Source organism: Lasioglossum baleicum, chromosome 12, assembly GCF_051020765.1.
Source record: "Lasioglossum baleicum chromosome 12, iyLasBale1, whole genome shotgun sequence".
Classification (NCBI taxonomy): Eukaryota; Metazoa; Arthropoda; class Insecta; order Hymenoptera; family Halictidae; genus Lasioglossum; species Lasioglossum baleicum.
Window position 1 is genome coordinate 1,006,202 of NC_134940.1, and position 25,225 is coordinate 1,031,426.

At 39.8% G+C, this 25,225-nt stretch overlaps 2 protein-coding genes across 4 annotated transcripts in view; one reads left to right on the plus strand and one right to left on the minus strand.

Annotated features, from left to right (window-relative positions):
- LOC143214707 (cholecystokinin receptor type A) overlaps positions 1-25,225 on the minus strand; it is a 635,098-nt gene that overhangs the window by 97,555 nt on the left and 512,318 nt on the right. The gene's annotated exons all lie outside the window — the stretch shown is intronic.
- On the plus strand, positions 1,621-24,814 carry LOC143214712 (chymotrypsin inhibitor-like). The gene is made up of 3 exons (XM_076436064.1): positions 1,621-1,852; positions 8,234-8,334; positions 24,618-24,814. Exons 1-3 carry the CDS (start codon positions 1,798-1,800, stop codon positions 24,702-24,704), a joined length of 243 nt encoding a protein of 80 aa, XP_076292179.1. The 5' UTR covers positions 1,621-1,797; the 3' UTR covers positions 24,705-24,814.

Here is a 25,225-nt window from a genome sequence, read left to right on the forward strand (position 1 = left end):
GTGGTTCCCAGTCAGACGTCGGACGTAACGTGCCGCGTGGACAAAAGGTTGTATCGCATTTGAGAGCGTCCAGTAAGGGGAATGGGTCGCGGAACGATAGTTTTCGCGAAAGTCAGACTCCGGGACGTAACAGTAGTATATTCTCTACATTTAACAATGTACAATCTTGTTTATCATTGTTTCCTGAATGAAGCTTTTTTTTAAAAAAAAAATATGGTCTCCGACTGCTGAACCGCTGAAGACCTTTTTGGACCAGGTACGAATCCCCGGTCAGGTCAATTTTTTTTCTAAGTTAATCCGATGTTTCTTCAGTTCCTAACCATATGATTGTTGTTAAACCATTGTAAAAACATTTTTTAACTATGTTCAGACTATTTCAAAATAATTTTTTAGAAAAATATTCCTGGACTATATAATACAAAATATTATTTCTTTTACAAAAGTGGTTTTTATATTTTTCAACATTGTTGCACCACTCACAAAAATTTGAAAAAAATTGAGCATTATACTTTTAATAATATCTCATTGCTAAATTAATTCTGAAGTGGTACGAGACCTACTTTTATATGAAATCTGCATTTTTTCGATTATTTTCGTGTTTTTCATTTTTTACAACCATAGTTTGCAACGGAAAAATCTGGAAATGATACCTAATATGTGGCTCGCTATCCGAAATGTGTCAGATTTTTTTCAGAATTTTTAATTGTCAATATATAGGTAAAATGGGCCAAAAACTGGCATTTCGATTTTTCTCAATAACTACCCTTACAGATGAGATATGGGGCTGAAACTTGTCACACAAAGTCGTTTTTGGGTAGGCTATCGAATGGTTCAAGCTCGATTAAAATCCCGCCGGGGGCGTATTTCACCCGGCTATTTTGTTTTTCATAATTAGTGAACTTTGAGCGCGGATATCTCGGAAACTATGCGAGATAGCAAAAAACTGAATCGAATTCAATCTTGTGGCACATTTTGTCAGCTTTAATTTTGTATAGAGTGGTCTTATCGCTAGGACGCATAGTTTCCGAGATATAAGCAGAAAACCGAAAAAGGTGACTTTTACGTGCCCCCCTGCACCCCGCTCACCTCCTAGGAGTAGGAACTTTTAGTATGTTTACCTCCTAACTAGTCCAAACAAAGTCCCAAAGTTAAAAATTGTGTTCCTTCCATTTCCCTCTACACCCCCCTTATGAGCATTCATTGACTGGACTATTTCAGTTTAATCACGTATGGCTCATAGCAAGTTTAATCGATTTCGATAAAACTTTGTGTATGTCTATAATTTACTTAAATTTTCATTACAATGACAAATAAAATAAAAGTTAAACATCAGTTACTTATATTTTCTCTTCGTAATTTCGACCAATAGTGATTTTTTAATAATTTTTTATATGCATTCTTTAGCAAACTAGTCTCTTCAACATCTTGAAAAGCTCTAGTCGTTTATTTTTTATTCGGCTGTCCGTATACTTCTTTCAGATACCGTATATTCCACCTCAATACATTTGCATAGCTATTATCTACAACTAAAGGATAAAGGATGAAGGACACGCTAAACGGAAAAATACCATATGCAACAGATAAACCACAACCATAGTAGTTTAGTCCAATAATCGTCAAGAATTGTTTTTTACAGTTCTTATCTAACCTATAACGTATTGATGTTTGCTTGGCTCGAGTCTTTACACACGGCGCGGAACGGCGCGGCAAGTGGATATAAAAGTGGTAGGCCACAAGGTGACATCAGAACCTCCGGAAACTCTGCACGCTCGATTTGAAAAATAAGATTGGCAGAACATGTCTCGCCTTACTTTTGTTTTGTTCGCTGTGATGCTCACGCTGTACGTCACCGGTAAGTACTGAAATTATGAAAAATGGTTTTACCAAAGATCTCAGTGTATATTTAGAGATCCCCGTTTCACGTGTATCTCAATACACGTGGTACGTGAACCGTGTAGTGCGAATTTAAGGATCCGTGAATTCGAATCCGTGAATGTGGATCCGTGTAGTGTACACGGATCCACGAAGTATCCATTGAGTATAGCCCTCACAGCACTTTCCTTGTCAAGCAGCAAGGTCAATACTTCTTTCCTTTCTTCACAAATTGTGCTTTGTTCCACAATGTGCTTTACCTGCATCTGCTTTTTTCAAATCTACCGCTAATGCATCGGCTACGCATCAAACGCATCACTGCTGAGCACTCGTAGCTGATGCACGGTTGATGCGAGAGAAGTGGTGGGAATCTGGGGAATTCTGTGCGCTCTGATGCGCGCATTGAATGAAACGGAATGGTTCTCTATGCAGTCTATGCACATTATGCGTGCAACGGAACGCACCCAAGGTTGCGGTAAATGGCATATGTAAAATAAAAATACGAACATTTGTGAAATTAAAATACACGGGTACCCGTGTACTTAGTATTACGTGGATTAAAATTCGGATTCGTTTATTGCACGTCAAATGGGGACCTCTATTGGATTTGATTCTGGAAGCGGGTAGCGCAGAAGGGAAGAGATACTGAATAAATTAGCGGAAATAGCGCACGAAATAAAACAGGTGTTAGAAGAGCGATGCGTTTATTGCGAAATAGAGAGCGATACTGACGTGAAAGAGAACAATACAAAGAAAAAGGAAGGATAACATAGATAGACATAAGCATGCATTTAAAGACGACAGAGCATTGGTGACTCGTAAATATAAACAGGGAACGTATTTATGTAACGCCTGCGTTACTTGAGGCGTGAGCGTAATTAACGACTGTTCAGAGCTAACATACATTCTGAAAAACAAATTTTTGGGCTACAGGTAAAATTTTTAATTTTTTTTTTAATTGAAAAACAATCAGTTCAAAACGAATTATTAACTGAGATTAAATTGAAAACTAATATAAAAAATATATGATCCAAACCAAAACACTTCGTGTAAAGGTTGACCAAGTTCCCCGGCCCATCCACTTCAGTGATATGAAGGATGGACCAAATTCCTCTCGCCTATCAAAGTTGTGATATGATGGATGAACCAAGTTCCTCTTGCCTATAAGGGCTGTGATATCGGGAAAGACCAATTCCCAGAGGGCAATGATTGTTGCACTTACCTAACTCTAACTTTACAACCTAGGGAACTTGGCGTCTGCGCTGGCACTACTATTTTGACTTGCACGAGAAAAATTTATATCCAGATACGGTGCAGAAGGAGACGATTCTGCAGGAGACGAAGCAACGGCAGATTTAAAAAAATTCATAAGATTTTTACTTGAGCACTTGGGAATCCGGATATAAACTTTTCTCATGCAAGTCAAAATAGTAGTGCCAGCGCAGACGCCAAATTCCCTAGGTTGTAAAGTTTGAATTAGGTAAGTGCAACAATCATTGGCCTCTGGGAATTGGTCTTTCCCGATATCACAGCCCTTATAGGCAAGGGGAACTTGGTCCATCCATCATATCACAACATTGATAGGCGAGAGGAATTTGGTCCATCCTTCATATCACTGAAGTGGATAGGCCGGGGAACTTGGTCAACCTTTACACGAAGTGTTTTGGTTTGGATATCATGTTATTTTTGTAAGAAATGGCCAGATATTCGGAGGATTCATAGACGGAAGTTAATTTGCAAAAAATAGCATGATGATGCGTCTGACTTAAGACACGCACAGTATATTGCAATATTGTTACACACAAGATTTATTTGTAAGGTGTCCGTTGATTAGCGTAATCCAGACAGCCTTGAAATGAAATGTCGAGTTTGAACTTGCTGCCTCTTCAAATGGCAAAGTTAGGATTCTCGCAGAATCACTTAATTACTTAAATGTTGTAAGGAATTTTTGAAGTGAAACTTCTTTTGGCAGGGTGTAACCCTAATCCGCGTCATGGAATTCGCGACACGAAAATGAGTAACGGAAGTGGTGGGGAAGGTTAGCCCAGCTAGTCTTAAATAAAAAATGGCTGTATCTCGGGAACGGTGCGTCCTACCGCAAAAATAACGAAATTTTCGACAGACCTTACGCGAAGCATATACGGTATGGCCAATCACATGACGTATGTGGTCTTCTGATTTTTCGAAAAAAAAATTTGAAAATTAAAAAATGGCAGTATCTTGGGAACGGTACGTGCTATCGCAAAAATAACGAAATTTTCGAAAGTCTCAATCCAAAAGCATATAGGTGTTACGTATGCAGACGCTACCGTTTGTGACTTTTGACCCTTCCGGAGATATGTGTCGAAACAAAGGGCCTATTTAAGAACAAAGGGCTCACTCAAAATCGGATCATAGAGGGGCGTCTTGCAAGCGATATAACTTCTAAGAATTAATTTCTAATCAGAAGTAGCACGTGGCCCCCAGCATCGCTAGGTCCGATTTTGGGTACTATATAAGGGCATGGATCCCTCCTATTAGTTGGGTTGATTCAAGTGAACACGCGCAGTACGTATCGTTCCACGTCGAAAGTCACGTCAAGCAAGATCGGGTGTGCTAAAGTCTTTGTCGAGCACTCTGTGGTAGATCGCCCCCGCATTTCTCGGTGCGTGAAAACTGAGAGCGTTTAGTCCGCGAGTCCGCGACACTTTACACTGAACATTTGTATCCTCAATTACTATCAACAATATATTACTTGTATTAATCTATTCGAAGTTCATTTCCATTAGGCATATTCCTTTTCGATCTTCCAGTAGCTAGTATTCTATGACGATACACCTTTGCCGCTCGAGGTGTATCTATTTCAATCAATAAGTTACGAGACAGCGGAACCACGACCTTATCCTTTATAGTGGCGACCCGGTGGTGAGATAGACATCGGCTAGTCCACTCCCTTGTTCCCTCGAGGCGACCCGGTGGTGAAATAGACATCGGATAGTCCTCGTGTACCCCTACAGTGGCGACCCGGTGGTGAAATAGACATCGGCTAGTCCACTTTTCCATATTCCACACACGAGGCGACCCGGTGGTGAGATAGACACCGGCTAGTCCTACGTGTACCTTTATAGTGGCGACCCGGTGGTGAGATAGACACCGGCTAGTCCACTCCCTTGTTCCACACGAGGCGACCCAGTGGTGAAATAGACATTGGCTAGTCCTACGTGTACCCTTCCTACCTAGACCCAAAATATCTCTAAATCCTAATTCCCCTCGGTTCCCGCATCGCTGCCTGAACCTTGGCTCGTAACATAGGGTATGCCCAACCACATGACGTAGGTGGTATTTTGATTTAAAGGAAAAAAAAAATTCTTTCGGGTTTTTTGAAAAAAAATTTTTTTTTCGGGATTTTCGACTTTTTCTGTTGGTTTGGATATAAAAGACACCTGATTCCAAAATTTCAAGTTTCTAGCTTGTCTGGAAGTGGGTTAGAATTAACATGATCCTCCTATATATATTCCAAGAATTATGCGTTTTTGGGGTATTTTTATCTCAGGTTCCAGGCTAGGTAGAAAGTTGCTTTTTACATATGAGTTAGTTGACATTATATCTAGCTCAAATGAAAATTTTGGTTGACCTCGGTTACCGGGGAGAGCGGCAGTGGCGGTGGCAATATGGCTAAAAAGCGCAAAACTATCGTACGAGAATAACTACTCGGCAGCTTAGAGGTGGCGGGAGGGGAACTTGGTGCGCGCGCTGCCGCGCGCGTTGATAAAAATAAATATGCATATTCGTATTGTTATAGCAAAACCTTGTTATTATTCTGTTAATTGTAGTTTTCAGTATTTTAAAACGTGTCTATATTATTATATCGATTCGAAGATAGGGAGAAAATTTTTTTAGGGAGGCATAGTAGCATAAAGGTTGGAAACCGTTGCTCTAACGTAAACAAAAGAAACTGCACCGAGCATCGTCTATAGCGGCGGGGGGCAAACGGATCCGAGCGTCACCGGCAGAGTATTAATCTTCGATGCATTGAATTTGGATTTCGTCTTGCAGATTAGAAGAGGATTTTTTTCTTTGGTCGTCGCTGCGTTGTTTAGATTTTTTTGAAGTGAAACTTCTTTTGGCAGGGTGTAAGTCTAATTCGCGTCACGGAATTCGCGACAGGAAAAAGCGTAACGGAAGTGGTGGGGATGGTCAGCCGAGCTAGTTTTCAAAAATGGTTGTATCTCGGGAACGGTGCTTTCTACCGCAAAAATAACGAAACTTTCGAAAGGCTCAACCGAAAGCAGATAGGGTATGCCCACCACATGACGTTTGTAATCTTTTGAATTTTTCAAAAGAAAAAAAAACAGCGTGGAAAAAACCACGTGCGACAGAAGTGAAACTTCTTACTTATTGGGTGTAGATACAGATTTCAACCAAAATTGATGTAATCCCAACAAAAACATTCTGTAAACAGGAGCCAAGTTCTTATGGCCGTAAAAAGTTGTGAGATAAAACAAAATACGGCCAAGTTCGTAAGCTTATAAATACCTCTTGCAATACTGAAGAAAGCGTTTGTAAAAATTAGTTTAAAAGAACGCTATTTAATTTTTAAAGAGTTACATGAAGGGCTAAATTGTTCAAACTTGGCCGTTACTTTTTAAACCAATGGCCATAAAAGGTGTTAGGTAGCGGCCAAGCTTAAATAATTTAGCCCTCCATGTAACTCTTTAAAAGTTAAATAGCGTTCTTTTAAACTAATTTTTACAAATGCTTTTTTCAGTATTGCAAGAGGTATTTCTAAGCATTCTAAGCTAACGAACTTGGCCGTGTTTTGTTTGATCTCACAACTTTTTACGGCCATAAGAACTTGGCTCCTGTTTACAGAATGTTTTTGTTGGGATTAAATATACTTGATACAGAACCAAAAAAAAAATAACTAAAATCGGCACAAAATATAGATTATAAATTTTTATTTCATTTGGTATTTGTCTACAGATAACATGAGCTCAAAAAAAATACAAAATGTGTACTGAATTGTCACCGATCAGCATTTATCTCAAAAAATAAGGGTCCAGCGAAAAATTGAACTATACCACGCGAAAGAGCAGACTTTTATCTTGAGAAACCCTCCTTTGAAGTTTGCATGGTCGACGTTTTTTTCGAACCAGAAAGCGAAATATCTTCGCCCGACATGAGTTGTCACCAGTGGCGCTCACCATCAGAACGGTCGTTCGCCGCTCCGTATCCCGTCCCGAGCGTCACTGGCGGAAACTCATGTCGGGCGAAGATATTTTGCTGTCTGGGTCGAAAAAAACGTCGATGTCGCAGACTTCAAACGGGGGTTTTTCAAGATAAAAGTCTGCTCTATCGCGTGGTATAGTTCGATTTTCCGCTGGACTCTAATTTTTTGAGATAAATTCGAAAGTATCCGCAAAAATTGGTGCAGAAGTGGTGTCTCTCCGTCTTTAATCATTGTTTAAACATGGTTAAACAATCATAATGTATTAATATTGGATATCACTGTATTCGGGAAAGTCTACAAAATCTTTTGCTGTAAAGAACAATTCAATATCTTTTATAATAACATCACAATATTTGTTTAAAGTTGAAAAATATGTCTTTTTTTTAAACACCATTTTCTCAAAAACTGGACGTATAGGAAAAAAATGGAAAACAGATTCGGAATCAGCGCGGAAATCTCTATACGAATCGCATAGTGGGAATCGAAATACGTTTTGGCTGTTGGACAGTGTAATTGTTGGCATATACGTCAAATAAGTATAACGTTTTTTATAAATGGATAATCGCGTAAAACGACAAAGATAGGTTGAAAATCGTGAAAAACTGTAATTGGCACAATTTTCAATCGTTTATAGATCATAAATCATGTAACTTACGTATATCAAAACACTTTTCTGAAATTTTCGTTATAGGCCAAAATAAAAAAGTTGTAAATAGCAACTTTCACTATGTGTTCCGTAATTCTGACTAAACGCAATTTAGCCAAAATTTTAATTGCACATCACGTAGTAAACTAATTTATCTGGAGTCAAACTGAACTCTAGAAAAACTGAAGTCGTAAGGTTCATTTATGAAAAAATTGTTCTCTGGATCTGATTTTTAGATATTATTCTGATGCATAATAATAGTTGCGTAGTTATTGAAGTATATGATTAAATTCTTTATTTTTATTTACGGTTGTAAGTCCTTTTATCTTTAAATTTCTATTTCCTTTAAAAATGTTATCTCCTTTCATTCTTTCTAATGTTGCTATTCATTTATTCGTGCAATTGTCATTAGTGCAACTTCATAGTAATTTCATATTTATATAAAAATGTATGACTGTAAGTTTTATAAAATTGTATACTAATAAATCGTTGTATCACTTAAACAGTGAATGCTGATGACCGCTGTCCACCCAACCAATCTTGGACTGAATGTGGATCTTACTGTCCACCAACTTGTACGAATCCTAATCCGGAAATTTGCCCAGCGGTAAGAATCAAACATAAAAATGTTATTCTATAAGATTTCTATTACTAGATTGAAAATAAAGCGTTGCAGTGAATGTGTTAACAAAATATTGTTTCGAACAAATGTGTGTTGGTATGAATGTGAAATTCATGAATATAGAAGGAATTTCAAAAATATCAGGAATTATTTTTAAGTTATTCAGGAGTTGATTTTATAAACTACAAAGAAAAATTAAATCAACAATATAATAGTTACATGTGTCATTTGAATTGTTTAAGATCTCGTACTATTTTATAAAAAACGATAGCTTGATTCAAAGACTGACTTTGTATGTACTTGTGTACATTGCACTCGCATTATTTGGTTCATGCTTTGAAGTGTCTATACCTTGTTCATCGAGACGAGGCTTTAATGTAGCAGCGTGCGCCCTGTGCTAAATACCTCAGGCCTTTTTTTCTTTTGGTTTCGAGGCGGTGGGGAAATGCTGTTACGCACACCCTCTCAACCGAACAGAGAGAGTAGTATGGCACTCTGCTCCCCCTAAGGTGACAATTGGAGAAACGGGACTGACTCCCTACCCATACCCACTAAAACCCCACCAACAAACGCACTTCAAACCCCCTCAGCGCTTAACTCCCGGCCACGGACCTAAGGACTGAGCGTAACCCTGGGGGGGAGGGGTGACCCCAAAGACGGAAGGGTAATCAACTTGTCGGCCATCTTGGAAGGCAGATCTGTGGTGCGCTCTATAGGCGACTTTAAATACTAGTGTAGCGTCTGTAACACGTATACAGGGTGTCTCAAAATTAGGTCCGGAGCCGAAAATGGGAGGTTCCTGAGGTCATTTCAAGCGACATTTTCCTTTGAAAAAATGTCGTCCGCGGCTTCGTTAACGAGTTATTAACGAAAAACACGGACCAATCAGAGCGCGAGCTAGACGCGTGCAGCCCGGCGCGCCGGCAGCCGAGTGTCGGTGGCACGCCGCGATGTCGCAACGAACAAAAGTTTCTCGATGATGTGAATCCTCGCCAATTTCGATAAGCTTTGGATATGTTTTCAATACCATGATTTTGAACAACATTTCCCTTTACAGTTTCTGTCAAGCGGCTTTAGTTTACGATATTATTGTAAAAATTTGTAATTGTAAATCGATCGATGTACTATTTTCTATCCGATTTCGATAAGCTTTGGATATGTTGCCAATACCATGATTCTGAACAACATTTCCCTTTACGGTTTTTGTCGATCGGCTTTAGTTTACGATATTATTGTAAAAATTTGTAATTGTAAATCGATCGATGTACATACTATCTCCTCGCCGATTTCGATGAGCTTTATTTCAAAGGAAAAAGATATTTGAAACATCGATTTATAAAGCATCAATTTATAACATATTTCAAAGTCATCGAAATCGGTGAGGACCCATATCATCGGCAACTTTACCCGAACGATAGAAGAAGCACAAACTTATTGAATTAAAAACTCACTTATTCAGCCGTAAATCCATTTGACTACCACACACAACAACCACCACACTTTCACATAATTGTTGAACTCGTAGCACACTTTTATCACTCGTATCGATAGTGAACGAAATTACTTACTCCGACGCGGAAAGAGTTCGATGCTCTTCGCGATGCCGCGCGAAACTGTGCTCTCCCAGCGTACAATGTATTCGATGAAGGCGTCGTTTAAAACAAATGAAATCGTTTCCAAGGAGATATTGATTTTTGAGAACCATATGGCATTGATTTTTCGAGAATCATATGATTCTCGAAAACACCGATTCTTGACGAACGAACGATGCCATGGACGAGATATCTCGTGTATCCTTATGCACACACCGCTAGATCACGTATACGTACGTGAGGACTGCAAGGGTCCGGGATTAGACTTCTGATTTCTCAATAATGCAAAGACGGGGTTTTTTAGTAGTCAAAATCGCTAGACGAACGATCAATCTAGGATGCGATCATTCTCAAAAGTCCTATTTTTACGATTACGAGCAATGGTTTTGCAATATTCGGCTGCATGTTGTCCGTCGAAAAGGCTAGGACGCCGCACAGTGGGACCTTTCGTCCAAATCGGAGACAAAATCAAAGAACTTTCGATAGAAATGAGGTAGAGCGATGAAATTTTTTAAAAATTAAAGCTGAAACTTTGCAGAATATGCGAAAAATATGGAGATTATGGTACGAACGTTTTTTAACCTTGAGAAAATTCATTAAACATGTAGAATTTCAAGAAATCTATTTTGCAATATCCTGAGGTCGTAGACAAATTTTGAGACCAGATTTGAAATCAGCGAGAAAAAATCTACGGGAAATGAAGTACAGCATGTTCAGAAAAAATTTTTTCCGCGCGTGGTATTGGAAAAACCACAATTTTTTCGAAATTGTGCAAGTTTAACGAATTTTCTCAACGTTAAAAAACGTTCTTACCATAATCTCCCTATTTTTCGCATATTCTGCAAAGTTTCAGCTTTAATTTTTAAAAAATTTCATCGCTCTACCTCATTTCTATCGAAAGTTCTTTGATTTTGTCTCCGATTTGGACGAAAGGTCCCACTGTGCGGCGTTCTAGCCTCTTCGACGGACAACATGCAGCCGAATATTGCAAAACCATTGCTCGTAATCGTAAAAATAGGACTTTTGAGAATGATCGTATCCTAGATTGATCGTTCGTCTAGCGATTTTGACTACTAAAAAACCCCGTCTTTGCATTATTGAGAAATCAGAAGTCTAATCCCGGACCCTTGCAGTCCTCACGTACGTATACGTGATCTAGCGGTGTGTGCATAAGGATACACGAGATATCTCGTCCATGGCATCGTTCGTTCGTCAAGAATCGGTGTTTTCGAGAATCATATGATTCTCGAAAAATCAATACCATATGGTTCTCGAAAAATCAATATCTCCTTGGAAACGATTTCATTTGTTTTAAACGACGCCTTCATCGAATACATTGTACGCTGGGAGAGCACAGTTTCGCGCGGCATCGCGAAGAGCATCGAACTCTTTCCGCGTCGGAGTAAGTAATTTCGTTCACTATCGATACGAGTGATAAAAGTGTGCTACGAGTTCAACAATTATGTGAAAGTGTGGTGGTTGTTGTGTGTGGTAGTCAAATGGATTTACGGCTGAATAAGTGAGTTTTTAATTCAATAAGTTTGTGCTTCTTCTATCGTTCGGGTAAAGTTGCCGATGATGTGGGTCCTCACCGATTTCGATGACTTTGAAATATGTTATAAATTGATGCTTTATAAATCGATGTTTTAAATATCATTTTCCTTTGAAATAAAGCTCATCGAAATCGGCGAGGAGATAGTATGTACATCGATCGATTTACAATTACAAATTTTTACAATAATATCGTAAACTAAAGCCGACCGACAAAAACCGTAAAGGGAAATGTTGTTCAGAATCATGGTATTGACAACATATCCAAAGCTTATCGAAATCGGATAGGAAATACTACATCGATCGATTTACAATTACAAATTTTTACAATAATATCGTAAACTAAAGCCGCTTGACAGAAACTGTAAAGGGAAATGTTGTTCAGAATCATGGTATTGAAAACATATCCAAAGCTTATCGAAATTGGCGAGGATTCACATCATCGAGAAACTTTTGTTCGTTGCGACATCGCGGCGTGCCACCGACACTCGGCTGCCGGCGCGCCGGGCTGCACGCGTCTAGCTCGCGCTCTGATTGGTCCGTGTTTTTCGTTAATAACTCGTTAACGAAGCCGCGGACGACATTTTTTCAAAGGAAAATTTTCGGCTCCGGACCTAATTTTGAGACACCCTGTATAGTGTCAGTGTAGTAGTCTGTACACTTAACACTTGATGAATCGTCGTTGATCGTCGTGCTTTGTGTTTTCTGCGCGTTGATACACATTAATATCATTTAATAGTATCTCCCTGATCCATGTGCCACTGATTTACTAACAGTAAAGTGGGTTCTGTTTCCTGCTAAAGGTTATGTAGGTTCTGTTCCATGCTAGAGATGTAGCACAGACGAGGACAGACGCTACACTAGTATTTAAAGTCGCCTATAGAGCGCACCACAGATCTGCCTACCAAGATGGCCGACAAGTTGATTCCCCTTCCGCCTTTGGGGACACCCCCTCTCACCCATAAATCTACTTTACGCTCAGTCCTTAGGTCCGTGCTTCCGGCAATAACAGATACGCAATACCAACTACATCTATTTCGACTCGTCGTACCAGATCAATTCTGCCACTAGGGACTTATCCAATTTCGAAATACCTACCTCAGGCCAGTGATGGTATACTTGGCGCTTTTTTCGAACATGCGCGTCGATTCTAGCCTCAGACGGCCTCAGTCAAGTACGAAGATCGGGTACCATGGCCGCCCCGCTAATATCGCAAAATTTATTATGATTTGATTTTGAAAAATAAATGTATAACATATGTATATATACGTATTGTCACGCCGGCCACTTTTCTGTGAACAGAAAAGCAACCGAACACGGGAAATTATGGCCTTTCGACCGGGCTACGCTCGGTCGCGCGACCCGTGGTCCTCCCGGGATGAAAGATCGCTCGCAGATTCGGATAGAAATATCGTGGATCTTCCAAATACGAAATCGGGCGCCAGGCACGTTGCCGTGCCACGCTAAACTATCGAACTGTGCGAGACAATCGTAACCGAATTCCGAATCTGCGAGGATCGCGATAGCCAGGAATAGCCACGTACTGCCAGGATTCCACGTGAGGAAGAAGGACGGGGCATTCCCCGCGACGGGAACGTTTCTCACAGGGAGAATAAGCTGTTCGAGATTTGAGGGCAAATAATATTCGTTTATTAGAAACGGAACGTCGTACAAATCACCGGTGGAAACCGGCGCGGCGCGGCGCGGTGGCAGTCAAAGGATTTGCCGGCGGCAAAAATAAAAATAAACTAGAGGGTTATTGTTGCTCGCTCGCTTCGCAGGCTTGCCATATTCCGCGCGTGCCAGGCCCCTTACCGCTGATCCCCTCGCCCATCTGCTGGGCTATGCCCGCCTGGCTTGCCCCACTCCTCGCCAGTGGGAGCAGGTAGGGAACCTAACGGGCGTTCTTTTGTTCCGCGCGACGCACAGTGGTTCCAAATCCCCAAAAGTTGGCCAAAACCCCTAAACGTACTTCAATTTTTCCAAAAATTGGTGTCCCATGGTTTTCGGGTCCGCTGATTACAAATCTGGACTCAAAATTCGAAAAAACAAAATGGCGGATCCAATATGGCGAACGCATACGTTAAAAAATTGTTAGTTCTGTTAAAAAATTAGTATACTATGGTTTTCGGGTCCGCTGAGTACAAATCTAGACTCAATATTCGAAAAAACAAAATGGCGGATCCAATATGGCGAACGCATACGTTAAAAAATTGTTACTTCTGTTCAAAAATTGGCATTCCGAGGTGTATCGTACGTATTGCGACCACAAAGCACAAGAAGATGCTCGGAAACTCATTTGAGTTGCATACGATAATGCATTATCTGAAAAATTTGCCCGAATATCTGCTGTCTTTCTTCGCTTTGATCTTTCGCTGGAGGTTTCAAATTCTAAAGAAGGACGGCCAATGATGTTCGCATGATTGTCGCTGTCTGCAGGTATACGGAATGCAACAGATACATTAAGCCACGTAGCAAACTTTCTAAAAAAGAAATCTTCCGTTCTCTTTACACTTCGCCATTTTGTCTTAATTTTAGAAATTAAAATCCTTAATGCGATCTTTGTTTCATGATTTACATCAATTAATTTCCCGTGCTGTTCGAATATCTGATTCTGAAGGTGTTCAGATATTATAGTAATATCACTATTCAAATAACACTTAATTATTTGAAAAATCTGTTTTCTCGTCAAACAGATTTCGCTATCACGAGACCCTGAAAGTAAATAATAGAAATCAATATTTGAAACATTTTGTCTAAGAATTAATTAAAAAGTTAATTAATTACTTCTATAAATTAATTTACTTAGACCTGTCTGTCCCTTAAAGGTCGCTTCCTCTCTAGCTCTCTTATTAAAACGTTTATATCTCGGTAACAAATTAACGCAAAATAATGTTATTATATTGTTTTGAAATTGTCTGAATGTCAGCTATAAGAATATATAAAAAAAATAACATTTTTTTTCAAAAATTGACCCGTGACCTTCGCAGGACGTTTCAAGGTCACTAATAAGTCAAACGCATACCATCGTCAAATGTGTTCCTTCAAACCGTAAAATTTTTATTTGAAACATTTTTTAGTATCATTCATACTTTCGGAGATATTTTGGTGAAAGCTAATAAAATGCTTACACTGAGTTATATAAAATGGTGGTACGTGAGAAATGGCAGTAATTGGCAGTTAAGATTTTAGATTTTGCAAGATAATAGTATAATCTAAGACCCTATGTAAGTTATTTGCTGGAGGTGTGTGGAGGTTTTAACTTATCACTACATCTTTAAAATGTATGCGTCAAAATTTACGTTCCCCTTCCGTGTAATTGTTAACCGGTTAACATTAACAATTCAGCACTAAAAACGATTGAACTTACCTCCACAAACTGTATCCATTATGTAGTATAGAAATCAGTAGCTTCCAATATAACTTATACACTTTGCACTTATACAGGGTGTCCCAAAATTCGTGAAAATCCCGAAAGGGGGTGGTCCCTGAGACCATTCTAAGAGACATTTTCCTTTGCACCAATGTCAACTGCGGCTTTGTTTAGGAGTTATTAACGAAAAACACGGACCAATCAGAGCGCGTCCTGGCCCGCCGCGCCGCGCCGCGCCGGCAAGCGAGTGTCGGTGGTACGCCGTGACATCGCAACGAACAAGAGTTTCTCGATAATGTGAATCCTCTCCGATTTCGATGAGCTTTGGATACGTTGTCCAGACCATGATTCTGAACAACATTTCTCTTTAGACTTTTTGGCGATCGGCTTTAGTTTACGAGATAATCGTAAAAAAAGAGAAGAAGCAGAAACTGATTGAATTAAAAACTCACGTATTCAGCCGTAAATCCATTTGCTGCTTCGAAATGTGTGTCACTGGGTCACTCGGTGACGAACTGCACAGATGTCTTCAGGTACACGGCAGTACCGAAAGCCAAGGGACGTACGGCCAGGTCGACGAGCTGCACAGCCGGTGGTAGAAGGCCTAAGGGATGCGCGGTCAAGTCGACGATCCAGAATTTAACTTTCACTTTCGAATCGATAAATAATTCGTATGTTTATTTTACACAGATGCCTTGAAATTTTTCCACACTCACAATCACTGTTCACATTTGTCAACATATAGTTATGCACTAATAATAATTGCCATATCCCTTGTACTGCTGCACAAATCACAACAATCAGGTAATGCAATCACTAGACTGCGGATTTCATGCATTTGTAGCAAACATGAGTAGGTGCATTTTAATACAGTAGAGAGATTAAAATAATTTCAAAACACCAATGTATTATTTTCAAATTCTTAAAATGATCACAGTAAGAATCAAATATCTGTCTGGCTCCTGTCCCTTGTAATAGCGGCAGCCAACATTCATTTTGCATAAAGATTCGCAGTCTAGTGATTAGTTTAAATATCACAGTCAAAAAAACAGCTAATACATAGCAACCGTTAGCTTTGAATTTACAAGTCTTTGGAGATGTTCTCTCTACCGCGGCTCTAACGACACTGATTTTCCGCAAGATTTTTCTAAAGAATTTAGGAAGGGCATTTAGAGTGTCGAAATGCACGCTGTAGCACGAGAACAACGGGACGGTTGGACGAAAAACAGGATACGAGAAGGACCGCTTTAAGACTTATGGCAATCACATGTTTAGGTTTTCCTGTAGATTGGTACGCAGAGTCGATGGGTAACCGTTCGAAAACGTCGTCTGTCCTTCTTTTAGAAAGTTTCTTAAGGAAGGTATAGGACAATAGGGATGCTACGCTGACCTGACATTTTTACCCCTTGCTGGGTAAAAGGACGGATGACGTTTTCGAACAGTTACCCATCGACTGTACGTACCAACCTGCAGGAAAAACTAAACATGTGTTTGCCACAAAGCTTACAGCGGTCCTTCTCGCATTCTGTTTTTCGTCTAACCGTCCCGTCGTTCTCGTGCTACAGCGTGCATTTTGAATTTCGACACTCTAAATGCCCTTCCTAAATTCTTTAGAAAAATCTTGAGGAAAATCAGTGTTGTTCGAGCCGCGGTAGAGAGAACATCTCCAAAGACTTGTCAATTCAAAACTAACGGTTGCTATTAGCTGTGTTTTTGATATTGATATTTAAACTAATCACTAGACTGCGGATCTTTATGCAAAATGAATGTTGGCTGCCGCTATTACAAGGGACAGGAGCCAGACAGATATTTGATTCTTACTGTGATCATTTTAAGAATTTGAAAATAATACATTGGTGTTTTGAAATTATTTTAATCTCTCTACTGTATTAAAATGCACCTACTCGTGTTTGCTACAAATGCATGAAATCCGCAGTCTAGTGATTGCATTACCTGATTGTTGTGATTTGTGCAGCAGTACAAGGGATATGGCAATTATTATTAGTGCATAACTATGTGTTGACAAATGTGAACAGTGATTGTGAGTGTGGAAAAATTTCAAGGCATCTGTGTGAAATAAACATACGAATTATTTATCGATTCGAAAGTGAAAGTTAAATTCTGGATCGTCGACTTGACCGCGCATCCCTTAGGCCTTCTACCACCGGCTGTGCAGCTCGTCGACCTGGCCGTACGTCCCTTGGCTTTCGGTACTGCCGTGTACCTGAAGACATCTGTGCAGTTCGTCACCGAGTGACCCAGTGACACACATTTCGAAGCAGCAAATGGATTTACGGCTGAATACGTGAGTTTTTAATTCAATCAGTTTCTGCTTCTTCTCTTTTTTTACGATTATCTCGTAAACTAAAGCCGATCGCCAAAAAGTCTAAAGAGAAATGTTGTTCAGAATCATGGTCTTAACAACATATCCAAAGCTCATCAAAATCGGAGAGGGTTCACATTATCGAGAAACTCTTGTTCGTTGCGATATCGCGGCGTGGCGCGCCGGGCCAGGGCGCGCTCTGATTGGTCCGTGTTTTTCGTTAATAACTCCTAAACAAAGCCGCAGTTGACATTGGTGCAAAGGAAAATGTCTCTTAGAATGGTCTCAGGAACCACCCCCTTTCGGGATTTTCACGAATTTTGGGACACCCTGTATTTCGTACGTACGCTCACGCGCGTGAAAAATGCCTGTCTAACGAAAGCCAAGTTTCGACTACGACTGCAACTCAGGTAAAAAAATGCAAGCATTTTCCCGTTTACCCCACTACGGAGTCACTATTAGAGTACCCATCCCAATGGGTAAAAACGTCCTAGCTCATAATTCATTTTTGGGGTTTTGGCCAGCTTTTGGGCGTTTGGAACCACTGTGCGACGCCACGGACGGCTTGGATTGGGTGAAAGTGAAGTCTTTATGGGACACCCGTTAGCTTGCTCAACGCGCACGCGTGGCGACGAGTGGGGCAAGCCAGGCGGGCTTAGCCCAGCAGATCGGCGAGGGGAGCAGCGGTAAGGGGCCTGGCACGTGCGGAATATGGCAAGCCTGCTCGCGAGTAGGGTTGTTTTTGCTCGCTCGCTTTGCGAGCTCGCGGATAGGACTGCTCTTGCGAAAGGGTTAGTGGTACGCATGGCTAGTAGTACCTATAGCTATTAATGTTTTTTCTTTATTTGGTGTGTGACTCTCCACGAGCCACACAAAGAACTTCCCGATTCGTTAGTTGCAGTATATTATTATCATTATTAAGTGTACGTTTTAAGAAGATTATACGTTTTCAGGGAAATTCAATAGTTTTCTACTTATCAAAATGTTTGCTATATGGCGTCGCATTAAACGAACATCGCAGGCTCGTTGCTCGCTTGGTTCCTTGTTATAGCATACTAATGTTGCAAAATAAATTGTCTTAATTAGTTTTTCGCAAACGATGCAACTCCTCATTATCCGGGTTTGCAGTATTGATCCTGGTTTTCTTCGATACTGTTAATTTAAATTGTCCCAAAATATATAAACCGCGCTCAATTTTGAAACTCTGCTCAGTGCTACATACAACATTTGTAAAGTTCGCCTTTCTGATTTTTTAAAATCCAAACATACTTTCTCGTATGTTTGTCCCTGACTTTTATGAATCGTAATCGCATCAGCAGGAACCACTGGAAATTGACTACGTGTTATTTGATATTTTTCCTCACTCGACATATTTACTTGATTCGATATTTTTATTATTGGTGTAAAATTTTGATCAATATTTGCATTTTTCATATAATTACGATAACGAGTTCTTACTTTCACTCCTACTCTGGCCAATTGAAAATCTAACCACAATATAGACGGAATTTTAGCATTTTCTTGAAAAGTAATACATTTTAATATTCCGCATGTGTGCTCCATTAACCAATCCGTTTTCAACATCAATGTTATTAATAATTATCATATAGTTTATATTAATTTTCAATTTAATCTCAGTTAATAATTCGTTTTGAACTGATTGTTTTTTTAAAGATTGTAATATAAATTTTTTTTTGTACTTTCATCGGTATTCTTTGAAAATGTATTCTCGGGAGTAGAGATGATTAACTCACTCTTGCATTGGGATAATTTTCGATTATTGTAAGCGGAAACATCATCGTAAGGTACAAAAAAAATTTTTTTAAATATTTTTTTTTTAATTTTAAAAAAATCAAAAAAAAATTTTTTGTGCAATTACTTTTGTTTCTTCGGGTGGAAACTTTCCGTTCTCTCGTATAAATTGCATTGTTGAATGAACTTCTTTCGAAAAAACTAAAAAAACTAAAAAACTACTTGACCAAAATGGACCAAAATCTAATCAGCTCTAAGTTACAGCGGGGCACATCGATTGCATCATTCATCATCCTGATCGCGTTGTTACTTTTTCTGAAAACGTTAACGAAAAATTTGATTACACACACACACGAACATTTTGCTGAAAATAGTCTAAAATGACTGCAATGACCATGAAACGTGAAGATCTGCTAAAAAATCGATTTTCGATTTTCGGGGTCATTACAATAACTTCCCTATAAAATCAGGAAGTTAAAAATATGCGGCGGACGTTCGGCCGCTCGCGCGTAGCCTATTCTATCGCGTCGAGCTCGGCGGTGACAGGACTTCGCGTGAATTACAAGCCTAAGGGTACGATCACAGTGGGTCCTACATCAGACAGACTTGGTGACGTCAGAGCCGTCTGGCAGACATTTCAAATGTGTGGGTAGGCCCAGGTAGACCCGTCTGTGAGACCCTTCTAGTTTCGTCCTGCATCGACCGACAGGACGGCCCTCGTTTTGGAAACTCGGAGTTTATTGTACCAGCATTTGCTGGCCGTTCCCGGGGTTGTTCTCTATGGAGAGGTTTATGACAGGTCATTCCTATTGAGCTGGAAGTCGACACTTTCTCGGACAACGCGTGTTGACACAGTAAAAAATTATGAATTGGACGCGCTAAAAACAGCTTTCTGAAAAATAGCTTCGCCGTCGATCGCCCAATAATGACCCGTCCATTTGCATGCCCAATGTTTTATTGCACGTGGCGATAGCCGCTACGCTATCGTACGTCGCACAGTGGTGCAAAATCCCCAAGACGTGGCAATAATTCGTTTATTATGGCAATGTCATTTTGAAAAATCTATGTGTATTGAAATACATTGCAGTATTAATACGTTACAGTATTAATGCAACGATTGTAGATTATAATAGAACCTAAGCACAAACACTGACATTGGAAACAACTGCGACATATACCTACTATTGAAGAAAAAAATTTTTTCTCATTTCTTTGTTGTCTTTGTGTACATGCACTCATTGATTTTCAAAAGTTTCATAGTGTAAATATTATTCAGTGCGGTGAGTACATTACCGCCGGACCTCGTTCAGCGAAGCCTTTTAGAAACTCAGGGTTTATTGCACCAGCATTTGCTGGTGTAGCAAAGTTTTTATTTTTTACAATGACCATTATCATAATGTTTTTAGCGCGTCCAATTCATAATGTTGGACAAAGCATGCTCCGTTCTTTACAATAGTTTGTTTTCGGCTGTACCAGCAAATGCTGGTACAATAAACTCCGAGTTTCCAAAAGGCTACGCTGAACGAGGTCCGGCGGTCTGCAACAGCTGTCTTGCCAGGAAAAACCATTTGCATCTTGTATGATTCATCTTGAATCAAAGTAACAAAAATCAGATTGAAGCACTATACATATGCCCCCTAGGAACCATGCAACATTTGTTTGAACATTTTTTTCGCATGAGAAATAGCTTGCGAATTATTTGAGATCGTCGTGTTGTCAGGCTCACCCTGCAAACTACAAACAGCTGTTAGATTTGAATTGTTTGTTATTTTGAGTCCATAAAATTGCTGAATATTCTCTAGGCATGCTGAAATAAGGGTCTACAGCGTTTGTCCTAAAATTACACCTTTCACGTAGTGAAAAATCATTTTTAATCGGTTTATGTTCAACAAGTAGTCGAATACACTGCCCCGTACGAGCGATTATACCGTTACCGCCCACTACTACGCGACTGCAGGGGGTGGCAAGGCGCCATCTCGTATGGGTCCGAACTAGTGTCATTGTATTGATGCGAGCCTGAGAAGAAGCTGTTCAGGGCAGGAGTACGGTGACGTGTCTAGGTTTGAATGCGCGGCCGATTGGGTCAGAGTGGAGGAGGCAGGTCTCGTTTCACACGCATTTGCGGCTGTGTCGTCGAAGCATTGGCTACAGCGACCACACATACCATGTAGCGTGCAACGTGGAAGTCAAAACATTGGGACTACGGGCGCGGCTGTGGTGGGGATAGGCAGACCTAGCAATGATAGGCTCGATTTGTTTATGTGCCGTTCCCGTGGCTGTTCTCTTTGGAGAGGTTTATGACAGGTCATTACTATTGAGCTGGAAGTCGGCACTTTCTCGGACAACACGAGTTGTACTTTACTTAACTCAGTTTGCGACATTTTTAACTTTCCGATAAATAAGGTCACTATCGTTTTGAAAACAGCGAGATAAACGATTTTCTTGAATCCATATTTATTAAGCTTAACATTTTTAAAACTAAGAAAATGAAAACACCATCCGGATGTGGCGTGTTTCAGTTTTTTTCAAAAATCAGACGATCAATGAAATGATAATTAAAATAAACAACAATTAAAGATAATAATTCTGCTTACGATTGATCTAAAAATCGCAGTATCTCATAATTGTTTTAGTTTTTAATTATTCTCGAGTATCCATACTTCCGTGAACGTTGATCTACATACAATTAATGCACATGTATCATTCCATGCAAAATAGGACTCCTGTTTCGAATTTTGTTCAAATTTGGATATGTTGCAGTCTTTAGTAAAATATGAACGTATCTCAAAGAGAATTCTTTGAAATCTTGAAAATTGATGGTTCTACGCGGACGTGGAATATGAGGTGTCACAACTTCTTCATTAAATTATAACGGCCAAACTAACAAAACAATAACAATTTTAGTTTTGGGTGCACATACTGAAACCATAAGAGTATTTAATAAAAATTATTTCAGTTGAAAAAATATTTATTTTCATAGTTTATTTTGCAATTGTTTTTTAAACAGGCGCATTGCTATCATACCGTCAGGAAATTGGAAATGTTACGGATGACGAACAGGTGTTCAATATCATCTCTGGCAGAAACCGTCCTAGATAAACGAACAGAGCTACCCTAGATAAATCTACATAATTGTTTAGGTTAGTTTAGGGCCCAAACGTACGCACGACCAACTGGTCGTTGACAAAATACGAATGTTCACTTGAAGGGTACTGACAAGTACCACCCGTCATTGCAGGGCTATATAAGCCCTTACATTTCTACTCTCGTGGGCTAGTACTGTCGTAATCACGAATAGTGTCGCGTCGTGCTGCATCTCGGAAGTCAACTACCAGTGAGATCGGACGTTCGTTCCTTTTGAATTAAAGTTTAACCGTACAGATTCCGCGAGTTCGGTCTAAAATCTGTTAGGCAGTGACAAGGTTGCTCCGAGTCCCCCGCATTGCCAGTGCGTCAACACCGTGCGTCTTAGCTTAGGTAATATCACCTTTCAATTTCTTTCCTATTCTAAATTCAGTTCATTCGCGACACAAATACACTTGTAGAACGAAACTCTATAGTAAGAATATATTTGTCTTCTTTGATAATTAACTCAAATTCATTAAACCCATAATTATCGTCCAATATCCTAACCAAGTAATTGAACGTCCCCACATGATACAATCTTACCGCTCGGATTGTATCAATTAAATTATACTAGTTACGAGGCTTACTAATTATCCTAGCAATTCCCTGATTAACCATCAGGTTCTTTCGCGACATTCCAATTGTCCGAACAGAGATTTATTCAACCTAGCGGCTCCCCAGTTTTGCATTGGGTTCATCCGCATCCTAACAGCTCCCTGATTTCGCATCAGGTTCGTCTGTGCTATTATACAACCTCCTAGCAGCTCCCCGGTTTTGCATCGGGTTCGTCTGCGTTTGACTCCATTCCTAGAGGCTCCCTGACTTCGCGTCAGGTTCGTCCTCGCTGTCAATAATCCTAGCGGCTCCCCAATTTCGCATTGGGTTCGTCCGCGTTCCTTAACTAACAAATTTATATCATATTCCTAGGGTAATAACCCTTCGCCGGCCACTCGTGCTGCTCGCGGCCCTGGCTCGTAACAGAAAAATAAAAATAATGATAATATAGCCTCAAGTGTCCTCTTTATGGACCCGTTTTTAAAAATACGGGTACTTCAAAATTGGCGACATGAAAATTATTTGAAGTGAACACTGTTCGTCCTACATCAGACGAAAATCAAAATCATTTTAACTTCCTCCTACATCGTCCAGCGTCGAGGCCCCATGGGGTTTGTCCATTGTTACCCTCCTCGAAGTACCTGAAAAAGGTTCGGCTCCCCGTGATTTTGACCATTTCGTCCGGTTTCTGGCCCACTGTGAGCACCTTGCTGGACGAAAACGGACGAAAAGACACCAACACATCCCTTCCGAACGCTCGTCTGTGTGGGCTGATGTCTGATGTAGGACGAAAACGGGTCCACTGTGATCGTACCCTAAGAGGCACGAGTTCTGCTGAGCTCTGGTAACATACGCGGTTCTATTCTAATGACTGGGCGAAGACGAAACGAACTCGCGAATATACGAAACGGATTGTCGAACAGAGGAAACGGGCACGTCGCGTCGTCCCACCGTGGAACGTCTCGAGGGAAGCCAAAAATACATATAAGTCGGACGAATATCGTTCGTCCCGTATATTCCGTGCACGGACAACCGGCGGCATCACGACCCACGGCTTCGCGTACCTCGCAGGAGAGCGACTCCCGGTCCTCGGAAAACGCCGGTGGATCCGTAGTACTCAGCGACTCGACACGAAGATTCGAAAACTCGAACAACGCCCCCGAACCAACACGAACTGGTCACAAACACCAAATTATCGCAAAGGGCCTGACCGGCACTTACCAGACGGCGATAGTCTCGTCTCGGCGGCCGACGCAAATTACTAATGTACATATATGGTCAAAGTAATTTTATTAAATAACACTGTCCAACAGCCAAAAATTATTTCGATTCTCACTATGCGATTCTTATAGATTTTTTTGCGCAGATTCCGAATCTGCCCTTAATTTTTCTCCTAGACCTAGACGTACAGTTTTTGAGAAAATTGGTTTTAATAAAATGACATATTTTTCAACTTTGAACAAATATTGTGATGTTAGTAAAAAAGATATTGTATTCTTCTTATTTTATATAAATTGAAAATTATCCTCAAAAATGGGTGCTAAAGTGGTGTCTCTCCGTCCGTAATCATTGTTTAATGATGTCTAAACAATCATACTGTATTGATATTGGATATCACTGTATTCGGGAAAGTCTACAGAATCTTTTGATGTAAAGAACAATTCAATATCTTTTATGACAACATCACAATATTTCTCCGGAGTTGAAAAATGTCATTTTTTAAACTCGATTTTCTCAAAAACTGTACGTCTAGGTCTAGGAGAAAAATTAAAAACAGATTAGGAATCAGCGCGAAAAACTATAAGAATCACGTAGTGATAATCAAAATTAAAAAAAAGTTAAAATTTGTTGGACCGTGCAAGTAATTCTCCATGAATGGAATATTCATAATTGAAAACGAACAAAGAAAGCCGTTATTTGTACGAGTCCAGTAATTCTAGTGTTGAAAGAGTCATTAATATATACAATATGATCTCAAATTGCATTTTTGTTTCAGCAATGCGTTATCGGCTGCCAATGCAATTCGGGTCTTCTAAGGAATGATGCAGGAGAATGTATTCCTGAATCGCAGTGTGAATCGTAATCTTCTATTGGTTTTTGTTATTTAATATTAAATGTAATTGTAATTACTATTTGGTGTGACATTAATAAACATAGTTATCAAGTTATTATGATTCAAGTTGAAAATTATAACTGGCATACTAGCAAATTTATTTTTATTTTTCCTTTACTAAAGATAAGTTATTTTTACGTACTATAAACGTAATGTGACACGCATATTTAATAAGAATACTTCTGAAATGTTCACTATTTGAATAATGTAAAATCAACATAAAATGCTAAAATCTACCACTACCCAAAGCTGTAAAAACGAATAGTGTATAAGATATGACGGCAAATATTAAATTTAGGGGAGGCACCTCGGATGACCTTGATCTTGACATATGTTCGCAAGGATAACATTTTGAACAACTTTCCTCTATACATCTGCCCGTCGCACAGTGGTCCACGCGTTCGATCTAGCTCATTTGGTAAAAAAGTAACTTGCCCAAATCGATGTTTATTGAATGTATATTGCTTCCTAAATGGCCGACATTCGAAAAC